The following is a 23195-nucleotide window of genomic DNA, read 5'->3' as shown; positions in this document are numbered from 1 at the left end:
CTTCATTAGCTCACGGGCAGGCGACGTGGCTGACTGGACAAAGATGATGCACGACCTGAGGGCCACAGAGGGCTGGTGTTGACTCTGCCCCGAAAAGCAAGAAGCATTTGGATGCCTTTGTGCTGTCTTCTCCTTTAAACAGGCAACAGGAAAAATAGTGAAGCTCCCATTATTGAGTTTACAACAATAAAAACAAAAAACTGGTGCCTCTCCCTGTGACAGTATTCAAATCCTTATCTTTGGGCTCCCATACCCCACCTGCTCGGAAAAGGTTCCTTCTCTTTGTGGTTACCACCCTTCCCAATTAAAACAATAATCTCGCTCCACTCCAAATATTGACTAGAAGCTCTTCAAATAAAATAGATAAAGAGAGGTCTTGATACCGTCAGCTTCCTCATCTTCAAACTAAAACTCAGCAATATGACTTCAGAGGAAAGAGACTGACTTCATGTGTACAGTAGGATGCCTTTGAACGCGGAAAATGGGAGGAAGACAAAAGTCCTGCTCAATTCCTCAGACCCTGTTCTCAGCAACACAGCAAGCCTTCCTTTGTTAAAACAAACAAACAAACAAACAAAAAAACCAAACTAAAACTCTCTCTATATATAGATATATTTATAATATATATGATATATATGTTCTCTTACCATCTGTATAAGGGAAAAAGGATGGGGGTTGCGGGCAGAGGGAGTCTCCCATGCAGGTGGAGGTCACGCCAAGGTCACTGTTGGGATGGGTTGGGTCCGACCTGACCTCGGCCTGCTGCCCACTCCCTGGTGAGCCCCACCCCAGGCTCCAGAGTGGGCCATTAGTTGCCTGGTCTGTCCTTTCTGCGCCTTCCAAGATGTGACTTCCACAGGGAAGAAAGAGGCCACGTTATTTTGTAGCTCTGCTGTTGTCCTGCGCTCTCTCTGAAGTCCTCCAGCCTCCTCCGGGACACCATCAGCAGAACGTTTTTAAAGGGCAGGGTGGTAAAACCCGGCCTGATGGGGCAGTGACCCTGGGTGAGGGAGGGAAGGCAGGTGGTGGGGCACAGAACCCCCACCCCCCATAGTTCCTAGTGACACGAGCGGGACCCAGTGGGGCTCTGAGTGCTCCTCAGCGGGCCAGCCCTGGGGGCTGGAAACACTCAAAAGGAATCAGTGAGCAGCCAGAGCCCTGGCAGAAGTGGATCACCAAACAGTGTCTTAAATCCAAACTCAATGTCCTCAAGGTCAACAGGCCACACCCCCACCTTGGAGAAGGCAGTGACCTTCTCCAAGGGGAAGGGGAAACCTCAAGGGAGTGATTTTGGCAGACTCTCGCTTCCTCATTTGCCACTGGAAATAAAGCTGACCCTAAACTTAGCCCTCTGCACCACCCTCCCACTGGCTTCTCCCCTGCACTGGGTAAATCTTCAGCTCAAGAGACAAGCGTGCTTATTTTAGAGCCCAGCACTCTGGCCAGGACCCCAGCCACATGAAACATTTCTTCCTAAGCCTAGACATTTGCTGTAAGCACGTGGTCCTCCTCCTCATGGACCTGGCAGTGAGGATGAGCTGGCTCCTGCTATCGCTGGAGATACCAACAACCATCCATAATAAGGTACATGATCACGCCCAAGCCCTTCAAAGCATCTGTAGACGCATTACCTCTTCAGCCCTCATCAAACCCTATAAACAAAAATATCAGGTAGAATCCCCATTTCCAAGATGGGAAATGGCACCTTCAAAGGTCTGTTCATGGACATGGTGATACCAGTGGAGCCTCCAAGAGAAGCAGAGGCTTCTAGATCCTAACTACCATGGCAACCTGGATCACAGAGACCATCTTTAAGCAATAAAGCCTGAATGAGAAAAGCAAAACAGAACAAAAAGACAAGAATGAAAGCAGACACTGCACAAAAATCTCACATTTACTATGGTGCCCACATCACATTTCCAGAGTCTCAAAAATCCAGTAGCATTTCAATGCCATGGGAATATTTATCATTGTTTTTGCCAAACAAACCCTCCCTTACCTTAAGCAAAGGTCAAGGGCGCTGTGTAAACAGCCAGTGCAAACAAGCTTAAGGACTCATCACATCTCCTGTAAAGTCTTTGCTAGTAATTATCCAGACAGCCTTCTTCTTCTCTTTTTTTTTTGGTAAATGCAAGTAGCTGAGCAACAGTATAAAGATTATTCCCCTTATTAATTAGAATGAGCAAATGACTTTGAATACAGAGTAGCTGTGCTTTTCCCGGCTTTCCCCCCGCTGAATGAGCCAAAGATCTTAACTGTTTCCAAAACTGTACTCCATCTACTGTGTTTACCTTTTCCTGGATATTGAAATAATATCTAAAAGCATGTAATAAAGAAAAATTTAGAATTGACCTTTCTAGTTGCCAAACTAAAATCTCCTTGAGTTTAGGAACCATGTCTTGGTCCACAGAAAACACTGAATAGTGACAAATAATGGAAAACAGGAGGATGCCTTGCTTAATAAATGCATCCCACTCGTGTACTCAGCAAGGTTATGCAGTGGCACCACACCAAGAGAGATGCCACATCCACTGGCATCAGTCTGAGGAGGAGACATGTGACTACAGGACAAGACATGCTCAGGTCTGATCCCCTTGCTGCAGAAATGCGAAGGAAGGAAGGAATAAGACCCTAGGGAGAACTTCACCAAGGAAGCAGCAATTGAGTTTGGCATTAAGGGAAAAGTAAGTAGGACTGTCCTACCCTGTGGGTAGTATGGGAAGGGAAGGGGGCTGGGAGGAGACTTTTCAGCAGAGGCAACCAAACCCTGAAAGAAGGCCTGTGTAGAAGAGGCTGAGAGACAGGTTAGGCTCTTGGTATCAAAAAGTCCCTGGATATGCAGAAACTGGAACTCTTCTACACAGGTGGTGGGAATGCAAAATGGTACAGCCAGTACAGCAGTTCCTCAGAAAATTAAAAATGGAATTACCATATGACCCAGCCTCTCACTTCAGGTATTTATCCAAAAGAACTGAAATCAGGGTCCTGAAGAGATGAGCACTCCCATGTTCATCGCAGCACTATTCACAATAGCCAAGAAATGGAAACAACCAAGTGTCCACTGACGGATGAATGGATAAACAACATGTGGTAAACATGTACAATTGAATACTATTCAGCTCAAAGAGAAATGAAATTCTCACACATACTACCATGTGGATGAACTTTGAGGACATTATTCTAAGTGAAATAACCAGTCCCAGAAGTACGAATATGATTATACTTATATGTGGTACCTAAAAGTAGACAGGTTCATAGAATCAAAGAGTTGGGTGGTGGCTGCTAGGGGCCGAGAGCAAGGGGAATCGGGGAGTTGCTGGTCAACGGGCAGGAAGTTTCAGTCCAGCCACGAGTGAGCTCTACAGATCTGCTGTACAACATTGTAGCTATCATCTGCAATAGTGTGTTGTACACTTAAAATTTGTTAAAAGGGTAGATCTCATGTTAAGTGTTTTTAGCACAATAAAAAAAAAAAAAAGAAAAAAAATTCCCCAGGAGAGTTTCTGTTTCATCAAAACAGAAACACCAAAAAGAGCCACAACACCGATGAAAAAGAAGAGAGCAGGGGTTGGCCATCAGGAGGCTGGAGGGCGCTGGGAGACTCTGCTGGCTCAAAGGGAAGCCCTGGCTCCCCTGGGGTACGGTGTCCTGTGTGGCATCTGCTCTGTCACCTAGAGCCCTCTAAGCCACCACCTGTCGCATCTCCACATCAGTGTCACATCAGGTGTGCTGCATGGATGTCCAATCACATCTCAGTCACTTAGGATGAAAGGAAGGCAGGAAGCCCAAATTATACAATTGCCGAAAAGAAAACCCCTTTATTAATTTACTGCCACACAGAGACAAGCCATGTCCAGAATCACAGAACATTTCAAATGAGAAGAGGGTGGGCATTGAGAGGGGGAGGAGGACGCACCCACTGCAACTCATGTCACACTAGGACAGAGCTAGGATGGGCATCTCGCGCAGCGGGCAGGCTCTCAGGCAGACGGCAGACGCTGCCCAGCCGCTCACAGCGCCGGCGCTCTCCCCTCCACCACTGAGTGCTTCTTCTCAGGCCAGCACGTAAACATCCATCTGAACAAGTATCCTGAGTGCAAGTTTAAAACAAAGTGGCAACTGAGGAAGATCCACAGGTGGCCAATAAGCACATGGAAAGACGCTCAACATCCCTAATCACCAGGGAAATGCAAATCAAAACTGCACTGAGACACCACTTCATACCCATTAAGATGATATTATAAAAAACGGCAGAAAATAACAAGTGTTGGCAAGAATGTAGAGAAATTGGAACCCTTGTGCACTGTTTGCGGGAATGCAAAATGGTGCAGGCAATTGTGGAAAACAGTATGGAGGTTCCTCAAAAATTAAACACAGAATAACTATACAATACAGTAATCCACTCTTGGGTACACACTCAGAAGAAGTGAAAGCAGGGACTCGAAAAGATATTTGTGCATGCATGTTCACAGCAGCATTACAAGTTTAAGTATTCACAAAAATCCCAAGTGTCCATCAACAAATGACGGATAAACGAAATGTCGCCCATCCACGCGAGGCAGTATTATTCAGCCTTAAAAGGGAGGAAATTCTGACACCTGCTACAACATGGATGAACCTTGAAGACATTACACTAAGTCAAGTAAGCCAGTCACAAAGGACAAACACTATGTGAATCCACTCATATGAGGTGTCTAGTCAAATTCATAGAGACAGAAAGCAGAGCGGGGGTTGCCAGGGGTGGGGAATGGGAAGTTAGTGTGTAATGAACACAGAGCTTCAGTTTGGGAAGATGATAAAGTTCTGGAGATGGATGCTGGTGATGGATGCACAACACTGCAAATGCACTTCATGCTGCTGAACTGGACACTGAAAAATGGTTAAGATGGTAAGTTTCTGCTACGTTTATTTTACCACAGTAAAAATTCCCCCTCTCTCCCCCCCAAATCAAAAACAAAATGGTCTGTAGGTGATATTTGCCTTTGGAAGCTCTACGCTCCCATCCACGCCCACCTTACACCCCACCCCTAGCAAGGATCCTCATACTCAGGAGGATCACATAAGCTCGATCACCAAGAGGTGGAAGTGATTCACAGAGCTTATTGCATGACCCCTTTCAGGGGTCACGTCTCCTGTGTGGCTTAAAATAGACAACTGCATTTTCCTGGTCAGATTTCAGGCAACAGCTCAGTAGCAGAGGGAGGTCGTTTCAGGGCCTTTGCATACACCTGAGGCCAAACCTGACAATCTCATTCCAGGCACCTCCACACTTCTGATTATTTATTCCTATGTTAATTACTTACTAAGCCCCACACACTGTCCTAGTTACTTAGGAAACAAAGAGGCCCATGAGCTGGCCTGGGCCCCTAAGAAGTCCTTGCTGATACAGACATGGTGGATGTGTCTAACAGAGACCTGGGTGCAGCCAGGTGGGGCCCACAGGTAGCAACAGTTGCTCAGGACTAGAAAGGCACAGGTGAGGAAGGCGTCCCTCAGGCTAGGATGGGACGGGGAGCGGGCACGGTGGGAACAGAAGACATGGAGGCAGTAGGAGGGGCAGGCAGCCACCTGCAGCCTCAGAGGAGTGCAAGGCGGCAGGGATCCTACACCCCAGCCACGGAAAGTGTCCTGCATCCTGCATTCCCATCATTCATGTATCTTCTATTCAGGTATTTTCTATCTCTGCCCTCTGTTTAATACTTGACCCAAGTTAAATTGCTCAAACAACTTCAGGCCCTGACCAGCTCGACTTAAATCAGGGCTTCCCTCCCAGAGAAGTGTGCAGGAGTGTCTCACACAATGTCCCCTCTGGACTGCCTTTCTACGAAAAAAAAGGAAAGAGGGCTTCAAGAGGGGGACACTGGGACCCAAGGCCTCCTTCTGTAAGAAGCTTGAAGATTCCCCACATTACTTTGTATCTTTCCGAAGAGCTGGGTCAACCCAATCTGTGCCTCTGACTCTTCACCCCACATGCTGTCCATCCTCAGGACTGGGCAGGTTCAGATGGCCTCACAGGCCCCATGAGGACCAGGGCGTACATCACAGTGAGGGCAGTGTCTAGGGCTAGGAGAGGTCCTGAGAGGGTGGTGACCCCGCCTGCCATCAGTCCCACTTCCAAAGCTCTGGGGTTGGGGTCCCCAGTTTCGCAGTGGGCAGGGGCTGGGTGGCACCCCAGAGGGTGTCTCAGCAGCGGTAACTCCTTGCTCTCCCTTGAAACCAGACTCAGACTCTTGACAACAGCAGGCTCCGTGCGATCCATGACTAACCACTCGATAGGTCTGGTTCCCAATATTCTTTTGCTGAGTCACGTTGTTGGGGCAAGAAGGAACATAAGCCATCTCAGCAGATCACAGCGTGTTTGTGCAACAAACACTTGTAAATTGTGAAGAAGGAGCCAGTTCCCATGCTAGAGTTAGGGGGGTAAAGACACAGTCCCCACCCTGGGAGAGTTACACTCAGACCCAGAAAACACTCCCAATCCAAACACTGCACTACTGTGTGCAGGCTGCCATGGTGGCCACACACGAGAGACCACGGAAACATGGACACATAGCAGGACCACTCCACACAAGTCCACATACTTATCAGCAAATTAAAGGTCTGTGAGGTCCTCTAGTGAAAAAAAATTGGAGAAAATATGAGTTAAGTGTAGATGTTAGGGACCATAAAATGAAGATTCTGAGGGCAAAGGGAGGGGGTGGGGGGAGGTTCTGTGCCAGCTTCTGCACGGCCCACCTCTTCCTTTCCATGTGCGTGTGGAATGAGATATGATACAGGCTCAGCTAATTAACAGCCTTGCAACTACAGACTGCTCAGAGACTGGGGAAGTGGGTTTCCATCCGCATTTCCACTTGACTCGCTTGGCACTTGGCGGGGAACGGCTTCCCGTCCTGTGTGTGCATCTGCTCACCCCACTTCCCACGAAGCTGGCAGTGCTAGCTATATCCATGTCCCCAACAATCAGCCCAGGCAGCTGTCCCATGTCCATGGTGGGTGACATCACCATGCAGCTCGCTGCCCCTCACTTCTGACTAGCGTCAGAAATGGGCTCTCCACTCACCAAGGACATGAGGCGTGGTACGCTTGGGCAGAGGCATACTTTTGGTGACTTGTATTCTTGCCATTTCAGGAGGAAACAAAACACACAAGCAGCTGCATCTGCCCTCCCCCTATGTCAGTTCTCTCCTCCTGCGCTGGGCCTGCCCGTCCTTGGCACAGCAGTGTGGACGAGCTCAGGCAGCACTGCCCGCATGTCACTCAGGGCTGGAAAGTCAGCAGGGCCAGCGAGGGAGGCTCTGTCCAGGGGCCAGGCCGCCAGCCAAAACAGGATGTAGGACAGGGCCCAACCAGGGCTGCTGCAGCTGAAGCAGCCTTTCTCCTCCTTGAGAACTGTGATGCCCAGGACACAAGCTGAGGAGAAGCTGAGAGGGCACAGGGGAGGGGACAGGGGAAGTTATGGGCAAGGAGGTGGCTCTTGGGCTCAGCTGGGCCCAGCGTGGGTGCCTGGCAGCCATGCCCAGACTAGGGCTCGGTGCCCCCGGCACTGAGGCCTGCCTGTGTCTCTCCAAAGGACAATGCCATCCCAAAAAGGAAAAAGCACAGCACTCCAACCTGGTCCTTCCTTGCCCCAACCACCGCCACACCCCAGGGGGAGAAAGAAAGGGAGTGATGGGCCGGCCTGTGGCTCACTCGGGAGAGTGCGGTGCTGATAACGCCAAGGCCCCAGGTTCGGATCCCATATATGGATGGCCGGTTCGCTCACTGGCTGAGCGTGGTGCTGACAACACCAAGTCAAGGGTTAAGATCCCCTTACCGGTCATCTTTAAAAAAAAAAAAAAAAAAGGGAGTGATTCCAGGCAGTGGGGGAGCCACCCAGCTTGGTGGCTCATTATCCAACCTGCACACAAATACACAATACTGACTTGCTTGGGAATGAACACCAAGTGTCCTGATAGTGCCACCAAACATTTGCACAGGGTTTTATAGCTCATAAAACCCTCTCCAAACATATGAGTGTGTTTGATTCCCACAGTGACTAGGTAGGGAGGAATAGATATAATTCCCACTTTATACTTTAAGAAACTGAGGATAAGCTCTCTAAAGTAAATTACCCAAGGTTATTGATAGATAAAGTCCTTAACTTGAGGATGAGAATCCAAGTTTCTGACTCTCAGGATAAGGATTTTTTAAATTAGTTCCCTTCTTTTAGAAAAAAATTCCCTTCTTAAAAAACAACCCTCCCTCCCCCAAAAAACCTTATTCCCTTCTTAAAAAAAAGTGAGGTCACACCTTGCCCAGGCTCCCTGCTCACACCATGTGATGGGATCATACAGGTGCATCTAAACTGACACAGAGGTGTGTGGGGGGGGCATTGAAAGGTGGCCGGAGTGCTGCACCTCGAGGGTCAGTGTGAGTCCTCATGTGGGCAGGAGACTGGAGAGGGTAACTTCCTCCCAGCCTAGGCAGCCACACAGTGCACAGGGAGCCATGAACCCGCCATTCCCTCCTGCCCATCGCTCAGGTGAGCCTGACTGGAGATGCTCAGCCCAGGGAATGAAGGACATCGGGGGCTGCCCGCCGTCAGGGACACACGGGCTAAGACTGAATCTGGTCCCAGGGCAGTCAGAGCTGCTGAGAGGACATGAAGCAGAAGACTGACGTGATGGGTTTGGGGTTTTGAAAGGTCACTTCAGCTGTGTAGTGGAGAGTGGGAGGGAGGGCGGGTGGAGCAGAAAGGGTTACGGTACCTGGAGCAATTCAAGACCCCAGGAGCCGAGGGGAAGTGAAAGGACTAGGAGGACAAGGCATGGTGTCTGCTGTGGCTGCTGAGTTAGTACCAGCTGCTCCAGCTGCAGATGGCATGTCCTCTGCCCCTTATTCTGATTTGGGAAAATGCAGGAGGAAATCACAGTCAAGCTGCCTTGGCATGCTGCTTCGACAACAGAACAGGATTTCCTAAAAGGCGGGTGTGTCGAGGGGATCTGGTCTAGTTGTTCACTAGGCACATGCTGCACCCCATTGCGTGCTGGCAGAGCAGAACCGATAGGAGCATGTGCCTGGGTAGCACACTCTCTCTGACAGCCTCTGTCACAGAATTAAACATTGAGGAACACAGATCACACCTACAACTATAGAAACTACACATCCTGAATTTTCCAGGATAATCCCATTAAAAAATACTCTTTTCTGTTGTTACCATAAGAAAAGGCTTGGATTCTGTGTTGAGATTTTTTTCTCTAAAATTTTTAAAACATTGAAAAGATAGTCATCGTGTCCATAATGCAAGCATCTTATCCTTAAGTCTACTGGGAACAGCAGAGGCAAAAGGAAAAGGGAAGCAAGGAAACTTTATCTTCTGAACAACTTATTTGTCAACCAAAGACATGTCAACTTCTTATCCTTCCAGTCATTTAATTTCTCTCTGGCTCATCTGATTTGTCACAAGAATGATGCATGTACTAGGGTGTTGATGATGGCATCACGACACAGCAGAAGAGACGGTGGAAGGACCCTGGGTGTCAGAGTCAGAAAAGCAAGGGTGTGAGCTACAACTCTACTGTGTTAGGGCCACGTGGCGTTGGTCCACCTTTTGAGCTGCAGGATAATCACCTGTGAAATATCTAGTTCACAGTGTTATGGAGGAGATGGGTCGATATGTGCTCCGCGCCTAGTACAGTTTCTGACTCAATAAATAAATTTTCACTTTATCAGTATTACCACCACGAGTAGTGTATACAAAGCAACTTTTCATGAATTACTTGCTACTCAAGACACCTCATATGGAAAATTCCTCCATACGATCCATATAATTGCCGAAGCCCACAAAGCTCGCCTAGACCTCTCCCTTAGGCAGACCACCAGCTCCTAAAGCACAGAGCTAAATAATTCACCTCCCAACCTCACCCCCAGCAGAAGCCTCCACGAACCTTCAACACGAGGGATTGCAGCAGTGCTAGGTAAACTGCAGTTTAAACAAACGGCCCCTGTCTCTCGCCCCGTCCTCTACTCAGAATGAAAACTTCATTGAGCTTTGTCAGTGTCTCAACTCGCCTTGCAGAGATCACTTTCCATACTTCCTCCAGAAGGAAAGGGCAGGGGGAGTTTTCATCCAGCCTTAGGCAGTGAGCAGATGCCTAAGACCAGTCACTCCAGGAGCATCCCCGCCCCCACTGCCAAACTCCTGGGGAGACACCTTCTGCCTGCAGATGCCAGCAAACCTTCAGGGGAACATGTGCGCGCCTCTCGAAGGAAGCATGCTTGCTGGGGGAGCTTTCTGCCTCCCTGAGGTCACGACCGCTTTAGTGGCAAGGACCCATGCCCTTCAGAAAGTCAGAGTGCATTTCTAAAACAGTCCAGAAATCAAAGTTTTGAGGCGGGATGAAGGAGCAAGCTGTCGCAGGTAGATGGGTATTCAAAGCCTTGTCCTTCGGTCATCATTGAAAGTGTCTATTTCTAAATGCCATCATCTTGAGCACGAGGGAGCCAGGAGTGATGGCACCATCTGGCCTGCAGGGTGGTCCTCGCGTCACCCAGGACGAGGCGTCTGCAGTGCCTGTAGATGGCTCTGTGTTCACCTCACGCCTTAACGATCCCCCAAATCAGGACTGAGGGATGAGCAGAGAGAAAGAGCCAGGCATCTAATACAAGGCTCTACAGTAGGGCTCTTGGCAGTCCTCAGAGGAAAGCACTGGTGTCCCCAGCTCACAGATGAGGAAACCGAGGCTCAGGGAGGTGAGGCAGGTTGCCCACAGTCACACAGCTAAGAGTGGCAGTAGAAGGGCTTAGAATGAATCCTAGGTAAGGTTTCTAGCGGCTTCTATGTTGAAGGACTCCTGACTATTTGTTAGCACATGGAATGAAAAAGGGATTGGACTCCCTCCCACCCCCACCAATGCACCCAGTGACCCTGCCTGGGGCTCGAATCAGTAACTTCTCCTTTTCCTTTTCCTCTGCTCAGAACTGGGCAAAACCCAGGCACTACACCTCACTGTTCTCACTGGGCTGAGTCACGTGTTCTTGAGTGCAAAGTCCCCTCTGCTGGCCCCGCCTTAGCCAGACACTTCTGGTTTGCCGCATCTGCACCATTGACCGAGAGGGCTGTCACTGTCCCTGGACTTGCAGAAGCTCAGGTGACTGAGGGCAGATGGCAAAGATGGGTGGCCTGCTAGGCTGGGACGTCACAACTGCTCACTTCCTGCCCGTGTGGAAAAAAGGTGTTTTCTGGAAACAGAAGGTTTATTTGAGTCCTTGGCTCGATATGACAAGGACTGATCTTGGAAATATGCTCCCCACTCTGGCCCTTCATACTGTGTGTCCTCCACGTGGTCCCAGTGTTGGTGACAACACAAGTCAGGCCACCCCAAGGCCACCGCCCCTCAGGCTCAGCCAGAGCTGCTCCTTGGCCACATAATTTTCAAACTAGGATCCACAGAAGTGTTTTAGGTATATCCATAAATTCTCTGTAATTTTATGTAAAACTGTATGTGTGTGCATGCACATGAGGTATGTATTTTTCCAGGGAAAGAACATGTAGCTTTCATCAAATTCTGGAGACGGTTTCTGACCCAAAAAGATTCAGGAGATTCAGAAGTATTGCTTTAAAAGGAGCTTTCATTTCTGTCAAATTGGCCAAATTTCAACATAAAGTGGGTCAGAGTGATTAAAAAGCTGAAAAAAAAAAATCAAGGATGTGCCATTTAATCTGTAAGGTTTCAGGGAAATTAAAACAAACCCTCCAGTATAATAAATTATGCAAATGACTGTGACAGGATGGGAATCACTGGGTGGGAGAGGGGCGTGGGAACAGGAAGATGTGGATCAGGAATGCGACCAAGGATCAGCGGACAGGAACAGGAGAGGAAGCCCTGAGCAGGCGAGGCTGCAATGTGCTCTCTCCGAGATGCACGCTGTGCAGAAGGGAGTTCTACATGCAGCTTGTTCAGGCGCACGCCAGTTCCTATTTTTACTCAAACCTACTGGAAAAAATGAGCATATGGCACAGAAGTCTTGGCACCCCCTTGGGCCGAACCTGCTGACACAACAGGATTGCTCAGAGTGATGAGCTAATTAAAATTCTGTGGTCTTTCCCAGGGATGGCTCTACTTTTAACCTAATTCTGTCACTGGAGTGTGAGGATTACATTAAAAAAAAAAGGAAAACAGCAAAACTTTCCTTAATATTCCCATGAATAATTTAGCTTAGCTGATAATTCTTCCAGTCTCCTTTAAGCATTTCTTCTAAAGACAGGTCGGAACATTTCCAGGCAGAAAGGAACTGCAGGAATCACTTGATTCCTGGTGCCCCACTCTCAGGGCCCCTAAAGGGTCAAAAAAAATGGTGACACGAAAAGGACTGTAGCCCTGGCTTTCGAAAAATCACCATTATCTCCCTGTAAATTTTCTCCAACCCTTTGTTCAAGGCCGTATCCACCCCACAAATGTTTTCTTTTTTTTTTTTTTTTTTGTCTTTTTGTGACTGGTAAGGGGATCGCAACCCTCGGCGTGGTGTCTGCGCACTGGCCATTCCTATATAGGATCCGAACCCGCGGCAGGAGAGTCGCTGCGCTCCCAAGCGCTGCACTCTCCCGAGTGCTCCACGGGGCCGGCCGCACAAATGTTTTCTAAAAGTCCATGCATAACTTGCTTGTTAGGAGTAATAGTATAAACGTATGTTTAGGTCCTCAATTAGAAGTCACATTTTTTTAGGAGCCTCAGACTAGTCCACATAAGCATTTTAACTCAAAGATTGCTGAAGAGACTTACGCTTAAAATGTGTGTATAAACAATACTGCTTCAGTATTAGAGATGATTTTCAATAAATCTTAAGCATGACTTTTTTCCCTGTGAAAATTTCCCTCACATATAGGTACAAGCCCATATTCAAGAGAAAAAGAAAAAACTCAATATGCTGTAGCCACTATTAATATTTGTTGAGCATCACACTTGTAGGAAAAAGAGGCAAATTGTAAGAAAATAGATCCAATTTTATTGGGATTTCTGTTAGAGAATGGGCTACGGTAGACACCGCTGAAATTCACTTTATGGAATACAGACTTCCATTTTAAAAAATACCTTGGTTTGGGAATTTTATTCCTCTTATATTTTCTCCATTGATTTTCTTTATAAAACTAAAAGTGGTTAGCAACATCTATGAAAGCAAAAAATCTTTTAAGAATTATATATTTTTGGGAAATGACTTAAAGGGAAATTATTTAACAATACAATTAAAATGCTTAAAACAAGTATTGGAGAAGCTTGAGTCTTGGAAATTCGAGTCTTACTGGGACAGTGGGGATGCACGTGGCCTTCCATGGGCAGCTGGCCTCACTCTTGGTTCTAACTTTTTTTTCTGGTGGTTGGCCGGTGCAGGGATCTGAACTCTTGACCTTGGTGTTATCAGTGAGTGAGTTAACCAAGTGAGAGAACCAGCCAACCTCCTTGGTTCTAACTTTGTATGAAGCTTCCTCCATACAGGTGCTAACAGCAGAGCTCTCTCCCACTGGATACAGCCTCCAGATGTGTGGGGAGAACGGCCCACAGCAATGGCTAGCTGTGCTAGTCTAAGGTGGCTGCAGCTACAGACACACACCCAAGGCTCCCAAGGCAGCCCGCTAGGCCCTAAAGGGCTGCTGTTGCACACCTCCTTTCAGCACTCAGTGGCCAAAGCTCCTCCCTCAGTTCAACACCTCTCACCTGACTGCAGAGCCACGTGCCCAAGGCTGGCTCAAACTCCACACTGAGCAAGTCCCCACAGTGACCATGAGTGTGCCTATGCTTGCTACCTCGTAAACATTTAATGTGGAGACAATGTCGATTGTGCCTTAGTGTCCATAACCATCGATCTCTTGAAACCATCAGGGCTTTCAAAGCCAGGACCTCCTGGGCTCAATTTCCTGCAGACCTGCTGAGGGGTCTCCTGATAGCTGAACCCCGCTGCCACTGCGCAGGGTCCTACTGCAGCACAGCAGGCCTTCCAAGGGCTGATAAGCAGGGAACTATTAAGGAACTATTAATGTCCTGAAGCATCTCCTACCTGAGTCATCTTTACCCATCCAGCTGCTCCCAGCAAAGTGGCCCTGTTCTTCAGTAATCACTTTATTTACTCTCCCAGAGATACTGCCACACGAATGTGAACTTATTTGAAAGAGCATCTTGGAGCATCTCTGTAACTGGTTTTCCTCTCCTTGAGCTGATGAGCCTTTTATTTGGATGTTTATCTGACGCCATAGTAACCAGCATAACCTGGGATTTACTTTTCAGACTTAGAAGCAATTATAGAAATTCAACTTAGCAAACTCTACTGCCTGCCTACCAAGAATGGAAGATAAAAGATGAACAAGGCATTCTCTTTCTTCAGAAGGGCATGAAAACTAGACCAGTAGTCACAAATGTAGTCCCCAAAAAGCCAAATGGCAAATATTTTAGGTGTTGCCGGCCATGCGGTTTCTGTTTCAACTGCTCAACTCTGCAGCATAGAGCAAAAGCCACCATAAATGATAATAAGAAAATGAATGAACAATGCTATGTTCCAATAAAACTTTATTTATGAACACTAAATTTAAATTTCTTATAATTTAAGTGTCACAAATATTAATTTTTTGATTTTTTTTAACTGTTTAAAAATGTGAAAACCATTCATAGCTAGAAGACCATATAAAAACAGGTAGCTGGCTGGCCAGCCAGTGCTGTGGAGCTTGGACTCCTGGCTATCTGCCCCTTACCAGCTCTATGGGTGGACGTGAGTTGCCTGAACTTCCTGGGCCTCAGTTTCCTCATCTGTAAAATGGGGATGAAATTCTTTGTCTTGTGGGCTCTAAGAATTAGACACCAAAACATAGAAAACACTAAATGAATGTTAGCTGATCTTCTTCCTGGAAGATAATAATGACACTGATACTAGTAAAAACAACTAGCCTTCCTGAACATTTATTTCCTGCCAGGCCTGTGTTAAGTGCTGCCTACTTTTTATAGTATTGTATCTAATCTAAGATAGCATTGATTTTAAGATGCACCATTACTGAACGTACTACCAAGAAAGAAAAATCTGCCAGTTAACCCAACACAGCATTGATTATAAGTTGCGTCCTGATTCACAAATGCTAAAATGTGTGTATGTGTGTGTGTGTGGGGGGGGGGGGCACAACTTAGAAACAATGCAATATGGTATCTCCTTTAATCCCATAACTGTCCTAGGAGGCAGGTACTATTATCATGCCTATTTTACAGGTGAAGAAACTGAGGAACAGTTTACAGTCTATGTTCAAACAGCGTGGAAGCACCAGTGCTGAGATTCTGAACCTGAGCAACCCGGCCTGAGCTCTGCCTCCCGGGCATGGATGCCTGGGAGAAGGCTGGCACAGTTGGAACTTTAAATATGAAAGAGAAGGGCAAGGAAGTCTGGCACTCCCCAGTCAGAGTGAGCTCGCACCAGGTCAGTCAGTCAATCATGTCCCACTGGTGTTTCAAAGTAGGGTGTAAATGCAGGAACAGGTAACAGGAATTTGCAAATGCAGAATAAAAGTGGCAAGAGGCACTCACATCTATGCTTGCAGGTTCCTCTTATGTGAAAGGAATGCACGTGGGCTATGGAGTCCAAGGGCCAGAGGCCATCCTAGAGCTGTATCGTGTGCTGGCAGTGTGGTTCAGGAAGCCATGGTCCCCCGCATCTCCTGTCCTCATGCACAGGGGACTCAGGTCATGCTCCAACCTCCCAGCTCAGCCCCAAGCGTCAGGTGTGACCCTGCAGAGCATCCCAAGAGCCAGAAGCACAGCATGCGTGCTAGGTGAGAGCTCAGAGTACAGAAGGTACAGGAGAGGCCAAGCCAGGAGTCTCAAATCTCTCTTTCTCCCCATCATTATTTCATCACCAAACATTTATAAAGTGCTGCAAATATGCTGAGAGACAGGATCTCTTCTTCCTGTAAATCTCCAACTGATTAAAGCTTGCCCAGTCTGTACCTTCAGCTTATGCTACTGTGCAGAAAAGAATTAACCCAGCAGTCCTGAGTCTACTTTCCTTAGGAAGGCCCTTACAAGGCCGGCCCTTGGCTGGCCTCTGGGAACCTGGATGCTGGAAGGGTTGCTACCATTCCTAACTGGTAAGTGTGACTTACGGGGCCTAAACTATTTGTTTGAACATTGTGCGTTATGCTGAGCACTTGTTTTCCTCCTGGGAGTCTGGAATTTTGGCACATGCCAGGTAGAAGGTGCCTGTGTGACCAGCCCCCAGTAAACACCCTGAGTGATGAGTCTCTAGCAAGTTTCCCTGGTGGACGTTACACGTGTCAACACAATTCCACACTGGGGGAAGCAAGTGCACCCCGTGTGACTCCACAGGGAGAGGTCTCCTGGAAGCCTGCACCTGGCTTCCTCTGGACTTTGCCCATCTGCTTTTTCCCTTTGCTGATCTTGCTCTGTGTCCTCTCACTAATAAATCATAGCCACGAGTATGACTGTATGCTGAGTGCTGTGAGTCCCCCTAGTGAACCGTCCAACTTGGGGTGGTCTTGGGGAGCCCTAACACAGCCATTCACAGCCCATTCATTTTACAATACTGTCCTTCTGAAGCGCTGATGTAGGAAGCATAGGGAGGCCTCGAGAGAGAGGAAGGCCACTAGCTGTACTGATCCTGAATCAACTGTGCAGGAGAAGCCAGGTATTGGGTCGTCACCTTCCACTCAAATGTCAGCCAGGCATCAGTACACGTGCAGGGAGACAGCAGCATCGTGGTCTCTGCCTTTCAGAAACTTACAGTCAAGTACAGGAGGCAGCAGAAGAGGTGAGTGTGACAGTCAACAGCTACCTGGTGCCTCCGATGTGCCAGGCCTGTCCTAAGTTCTTCCCTGTCAGCTTGTGTTATCCTCGCAGCAACCTGGGAAGGAGGTACTTTGTCACCTCTGCCCTCACAGGTAAGAAAGCTCGTCACCAAAAGGTTAAGTAACTGCCCAAGGTCACACAGCTAGTTATTGGCATCACATCTCTGGCCTCAGAATCTGAGTTTTTAACCACTGCACCACACGGACTCTCTCTGGACATAGAGACAGGCCTGAACTAGTATAAACAGGCCCAACTTTATCTACATCTTTTTTTTTTCTTTTAGATAGCATTTATTACATCCTATCCAGCACCAGAATAATTTGTGTGCAAGTTTTTTTTTTTTTTTTTTTTAAGATGACCGGTAAGGGGATCTTAACCCTTGACTTGGTGTCGTCAGCACCACACTCTCCCAAGTGAGCTAACTGGCCATCCCTATATAGGGATCCGAACCCACGGCCTTGGTGTTATCAGCACCACTCTTCCAAGTGAGCCATGGGCTGGCCCTTTGTGTGCAAGTTTTAATGCCTGTGATAGACTCTCAGCTGTGTGGCCAGGGTCCAGCCTGGTGCAGCTCTGGGTCCCCTCCATGGTACCATGCTTTGCACATGGTAAGGGGTCAGATGCCAGTGGGATGGGTGAGAATAGCCATCCAGGATGGGCAGGTCAGCACAGTCTAGAGCTGTAATGATATGGTACAGGAAACACACAGACACTGAGGTGGGTCTCAAAGGTAAGTTCTGGATAGTCAGAAGAGAAAACAGGCATTCCATGTGGCAGTAACAACATGAGCAAAGTGTCAGGGCCAACAATGGCCATGGTAAGTTGAGGGGACTGAGAGAAGGTGGCTGGAATAAAGGATGTGCCTTGGTGGAATCGGGTGGAATCAAACTATGATGACCCTTAAGTGAAAAGCTAATGAGCGTGAAAGCCATGGGCAGCCAGTGAGGAAAAAAGAGACCGTGATCAAAGTGATGATTTGGGAAGAAGAACCCAGGGGTGGAAGAGAGAGATGGCTTAGACGAGCCAGAGCCCTGGAGCATCTGGCAAGGAGTTGAGAAGCTGCTGTGAGAGTCTTGACACGATCGCAACCATCAGGACCAGCCAAAGCCTAGGCAGTTCCCGTGCTGGATCTGCTGCTAAGACAAGCGAGATCTTGGACATTCTTTCCCACTTTATCCTTTTAGGATTCTAATAGGTTTGGGTTAGAATTAGGGTGGTAGCTGTGGTTTCTAAGAACCATTTCTAAAGAGAAAACTGATGGACTGTGGTATCTAATTAACAGTGGCAGGGGTCTTAAGATGGTCAAAGAGTGAGTGCAGAAAACTGAATGACTAATGGTGCTAACGATGGGAGTAAGGAAGTCTAGAAAGAAAATTCGAAGACATTCTTTATTTCACACAAAAATTATGCATAAAGAATAATAGTCATCTTAGTAACTGTAAGAAGTGAGACTTTAAATGACAATAAGCTACAAGAAAAAAGAAAAAGCAGAAAAAAAATTAACAACAAGCCCGAGGAAAAAAAAGAAATCGATAGCTGGTTTATCCACCTCTATTCATCATTAACATTTTCAGGACTCCCAGCTTCAAAAGAAACCACCCCCTGTCAAAATATTGCTTATAAAACTGCCATTGAGTCTGATGAATTCTCGTGATTATATCTGAGCATACTCTATGTTTGGGGATGTAATATCAGCTACTGACCCTCAGGAAGCTAATTGCTTTTCAATGTATTTAGCATAGTTATGTGCCCAACTAAGCCATTTGCTTACCATGGAGGCAATGCACCCCAATGAGCTTCACTGCCGGAATCAATATGTGCCAGTGGCCTAGTGCCAAGGCTATCACTGTGGGCAGAGACAAGTGCTAGGGGGAAACTGCTCAACCTGTTTTTAGCAGATGTAGTTTACTGCTCTGTGTACAGTCTCTCTCTAGGGAGGGGACTTAAAGCCTCTAATGTGTAGATCTGTTTTGAATATACAAGGCTGGCATTAAATATGACAGGATAAGCAATTCTGCAACTGGCCCCTTTCCAGTTAATTATCTTGCCTTGGACGCATATACTAGGACACTACTGGCAAAGGCCAATTTCTGGTTTAATGGGGTAGAAAGAAGAGATCCAGACATAAATGTCTGTAAACTGTCTCTATTCTTATTAAAATATTCCCCTTAGAGGAAAATATATGCCTCTTCCATTTACTTAAATTTGCCTTTTAAGTAGTTGGTAAGTTAGGAATTTTAGTAGTAGAAATAAATTCATTTGGTGCTATGTGTATTTCATCCCCATTTCTAGCAGGCATTTAGGAAGCTTCTGCGAAATTTCATCTTTGAATATTTTATAGACATATACATTTCTTCGGAAACACACTCTGTCTTTGGGGTAATAAAGATCTTGCAGATTTTATTAAACAACTGTACCAGTAAAAACATATCGGTAAATACTAATGCTGGCTTCAGAACACAAAGGTGTGCTGTGCAGTCATTTCAGAGTGGCTTTCGTAGTGAGAAACCAGACTGAGTTCCCAGCCGCTGCCTTGTCATCTTCATTTCACTGTCTGGTTGGAGCAGTCCCTCTGACTATGGCTGCACCTTGGCACAAGGAAGACAACTCCAAATCATGGAGCAAAGTGAATCTTCTCCCTGCTCCCTTCAAAAGCCCACTCTTCTGCCCCAGGTTAGAGCCCTGCAGCCCCTCACCTCTCACCTTCACTTCTGCCTGCCCTGTACTCATGTCCTGTAGCTCCCATTTGTCACTCTAGTCTTTCACCCTAGAATGTGCCTTCTTGTCCCTTTGCCCAACTAAACACCTCCATCTCCAGCCCTCCCTTTCCTGTCAAAGCTCCTTCCTGTGCTTCTTCCCCTTGCCCTAAATTTCCAATGACTTCCAGCTACCCTGCAGAAATCCTTAATCCATTCACTTATTACCCAATTATTTCAGTGCCTATTAAATACAGTTGAGCGTGTTTAGGTACTGTACACTGTATTAGGTCATTTGGATAAAAATCGATGGGACACACATTTTCCTGGCAGACTAGCTGGAGAGAGAAGGCATCACATAGGAAGGGTAAAAGTGAGGTCGTGCAGGGTTCAGGAGAGTGAGGCTGGCCCCTTGGTTTGGGGTGAGGGAGATGCAAAGGTCTATGAAGAAAAAGGATCCACTGGTAGAATGTGGACAGGGGAAGAAGGGCATTCCAGGCCGAGGGACAGGTACCCATGAAGGCGGGGTTGGGGAGGGGGGAAGGGTTGGGTGGAGGGGTCCACAGGCGGGACCTCTGCACTGAGAGCAGTGGGGGACCCTCCCCTGGGGGCTCCACGGTGCGTGCAGTGTCGCGTGCCCTTGCCTAGCCCAGCCCGGGCAGGTGCCGCCTTCCGCGACCTTGATGTCTGCCACCTCCTGGGCGAGTCAGGAGACGCTGGCCCTGCGCCTCCTGCTGAGCGGGAGCCCATGGTGCACTGCCCCGGGACCCCGGCCGCGCAGCGCCTGCGGGAGACCCCTCCGTGGCATGGGACATGCGGGAGGAGCCCCGAGGGCTGGGTGACATGGCTATGGAATCTGTTTACCTGGAAACCGTCAGCGACAGCACACATCCAAGACACACGTGACCAATTCCCACATGCCCTCCACTGCTTTAACATCTATGATCCCGGATCCGGAGACTTTGCTCTTCTAGCACAGCTGCCCTGGGGTCCCCCCGCCCCAGCATTTGTCAGGTGGGTGCACTGTGAGGCCAGAAGTCAGCAGGGGCAGAAGTCCATCGGGCTCGGGCAGTGAGAACCTGGACAGTTCTCCCTGGAATAAAAGGCTGAAAGGACATGAAAACCTCGGCTGGGGTATTAGCACTGAGTCCTGCAAGACTTGAACGGCATTTAAAAAAAAAAAAACTTTTTACAGAGCGACCATTGCTGCTATTAGTCGATAGGTGCCAATTTCCCTTGAAAAGCCATCATTTCCTCTCCTGTTTTGTATATTTCCTGTCTGACAGCTGCAATCTCCCTTCACTAAGGGCATTAGACTGCTGTCTAGGAGGTTTGAGTTCTGATCCCGTTTCAGATGCCTTCAGATATCCTGCCTTACTTATGTCTTTTAACCTATTGAAAAGTCAGATTTTAACATGAAGGATAAGTGGACTGGACGGCCTAGGCTCTGTGTCGCAGCAAAGGCAAAGCCCATCTTTATAGGACAGCTTGGTCTGGGCCTCCCTTGCAGCCTGCCTCTTTCTGCCCTGTTTTCTCCGAGATGTGAGTCTGACGCCCTAATGAGGTCCCTGGAGAGTCTCTCCCACACCTGGCCTGCCTCTGAGACAAGTTCTGTTCTCTGATGTTAAGTCTAGACCAGAGCAGCAATTCTAAAGCATATGTCTCCTCTACCTAAGGCTTCCTCCCACCACATATGCCCATTCCTCATGGCAAAAGTAGTTTTAAAACTAGACTAGAAGTTCTTTGAGGGAAAGGTCTACCTTTCCAATAATAAAGAATTTAACAAACTCTAAAAATCACCAAATTCCCCCTGAGAAAGTTCAGGGTGTGCTTTTCATTGTCAAGGATGACATTCACATCTCATGCTGTGGACACTGTCATAGAACTAAAGAACATCATGCAGCAAATTCCAGGTATTACACTTGCAGGGCTTGATGGAGGGTAGAGTGTGGGGTGAGGGGGTGAGGGGGTAGGAGATGGGAGATGAAAGAGGGGAAGTTGAACAGTGTTGTCCACTTGGATTGGAAACTTTAGCCTCAGTGAAAAAGAAAGGCAAGCATACCTTTTGGAGTTTGGAATGCTGCTGTTTTTCCTTTCCCCTAATACTAAAATGCTCCCACTAATTTTATCCTTGCTTCATATCACCTTCAACACAAGGTGAAAATCTAAACCTTTGGAGTACATGCTTAAACAGAAACTTACTCAATTCAAACTGAAACCATGCAGCTGGGGTGGGCTCAGATTACCTGAGGACCACTCAACAATCCTCCCTCAGTTCCCAGCAGAAGCTTCAAGGGGCTGTGGCAGCTCTGCTCATTAGTGATGAATAACATGCAGATGCTTCCTCAGTATCAAGAAACTTCGAACAGGACCAGCTGAAATATTTGGAGAAAGATACAAAGAGAGAGAGCATATGTCTGTATGCATGCCTGCATGAGAGAGGCAGAATACGAGAACATGATGATGGGATGAGAGGCTGAAGGGTATAGAAATCCTACACAACATCTGTTCAAGACATAATTAGTAGAACGGGTTCTAGGCCAGAGCAGTGTATGACATGCAAATAATACTGACTCTACAGAGGTGAATGGTTTGCCCAAACTCAACGAGTTGAGCAGGTTCTGGAAATGTCTAAATGAAAGTTTCAAACTGAAAGGAATCCATTTGGGCAAATGGGAACAATCCTCTTGAATACACCACCTCCACTAACCTATCCTTTCTATAAAGAACTATTTTAAACCACATAACAAAGGATTGATAAGAGAACATTCAAGGGAATAACTAACTTGGATGCATCAGTAAACAGTATTTATATACATTTCAGCCCCCCAACAACGGCCTGACCAATAAATCAACCATTCTTGACATTATTATGAAACTAGCCATTTTGGTAGATTTAAATCAATATATACAAAGTCCTATGAAACTAAACTTTATTTTTGAAACTTATTTACTCTCTACAAAACTCTATACACCCAAAGCCAACACTAACATTTTTTCATGTTAGTAGTAACTCATGTCAAAAGGGCTCTAATAAGCTGCTTGCAAGGACTGGAGGGAACTGTGCTGGGTTTGTGTATTGTGCTGTGGTAACAAACAACTCTTGAAAACCTCATGAGCTCAAACGATCCAAAGTTCGTTTCTTGCTCATACTCCATGCCCATGGAGAATTGGTAGGGGCTCTTTCTGTCATTGTCACCTGGGGATGCAGGGTGAAGAGGGGACTGAGGGAAAGAGAGGACACAGAGATGAGGAATAGAGATATGCAAAAAGCAATTATAGCTCCAATAACAGTGGGACCGGCAGACAGCAGTGACATGAACGCAGGAGAGTGACAGATGCCATCTCAGGATAGTGCTCAGTGAAAGACAACATACAGAGGAACACACAGTGCGATTTGACTTACTAAAAGTTCAAAAACGTGCAAAACTGAGAGATATACTATTTGTAGATATTAACAGATGAAGTAAAATTATAAAGAAAAGCAAAGGAATGAATAATGCAAAATCCAGGCTCCTTGTAATGACACGGGTGGGGCTGGGGAGGGACACAGGGCACTTCGGAGGTACCAGAGCTGGGTAGTGAGTACACCAATGTGCGTGGTGTCAGAATCCTTTTGTCTGACAGATGTCTTATTCATATTTTAATATCTACTCAACATTCAATAAAACTAAACACTTTTGAT

At 47.2% G+C, this 23195-nt stretch overlaps 1 protein-coding gene across 5 annotated transcripts in view; it reads right to left on the bottom strand.

The window, feature by feature from the left end:
- Positions 1-23195, bottom strand: part of SLC22A23 (solute carrier family 22 member 23) — a 171888-nt gene that overhangs the window by 79437 nt on the left and 69256 nt on the right. The window contains exon 1 of one of the 5 annotated variants that reach the window (XM_063096052.1): positions 7061-7205. The exons of the other annotated variants lie outside the window; for them this stretch is intronic. Within the exon in view, the coding sequence (XP_062952122.1) occupies positions 7061-7124 (64 nt within the window). The 5' untranslated portion in view covers positions 7125-7205. Of the gene's footprint in view, positions 1-7060; positions 7206-23195 lie in introns of those variants that run through there. 5 annotated transcript variants of the gene reach the window in all.

This window comes from Cynocephalus volans, chromosome 5 (assembly GCF_027409185.1).
Source record: "Cynocephalus volans isolate mCynVol1 chromosome 5, mCynVol1.pri, whole genome shotgun sequence".
NCBI classification, from domain to species: Eukaryota; Metazoa; Chordata; class Mammalia; order Dermoptera; family Cynocephalidae; genus Cynocephalus; species Cynocephalus volans.
This window is presented reverse-complemented; position numbering and strand designations above follow the sequence as displayed.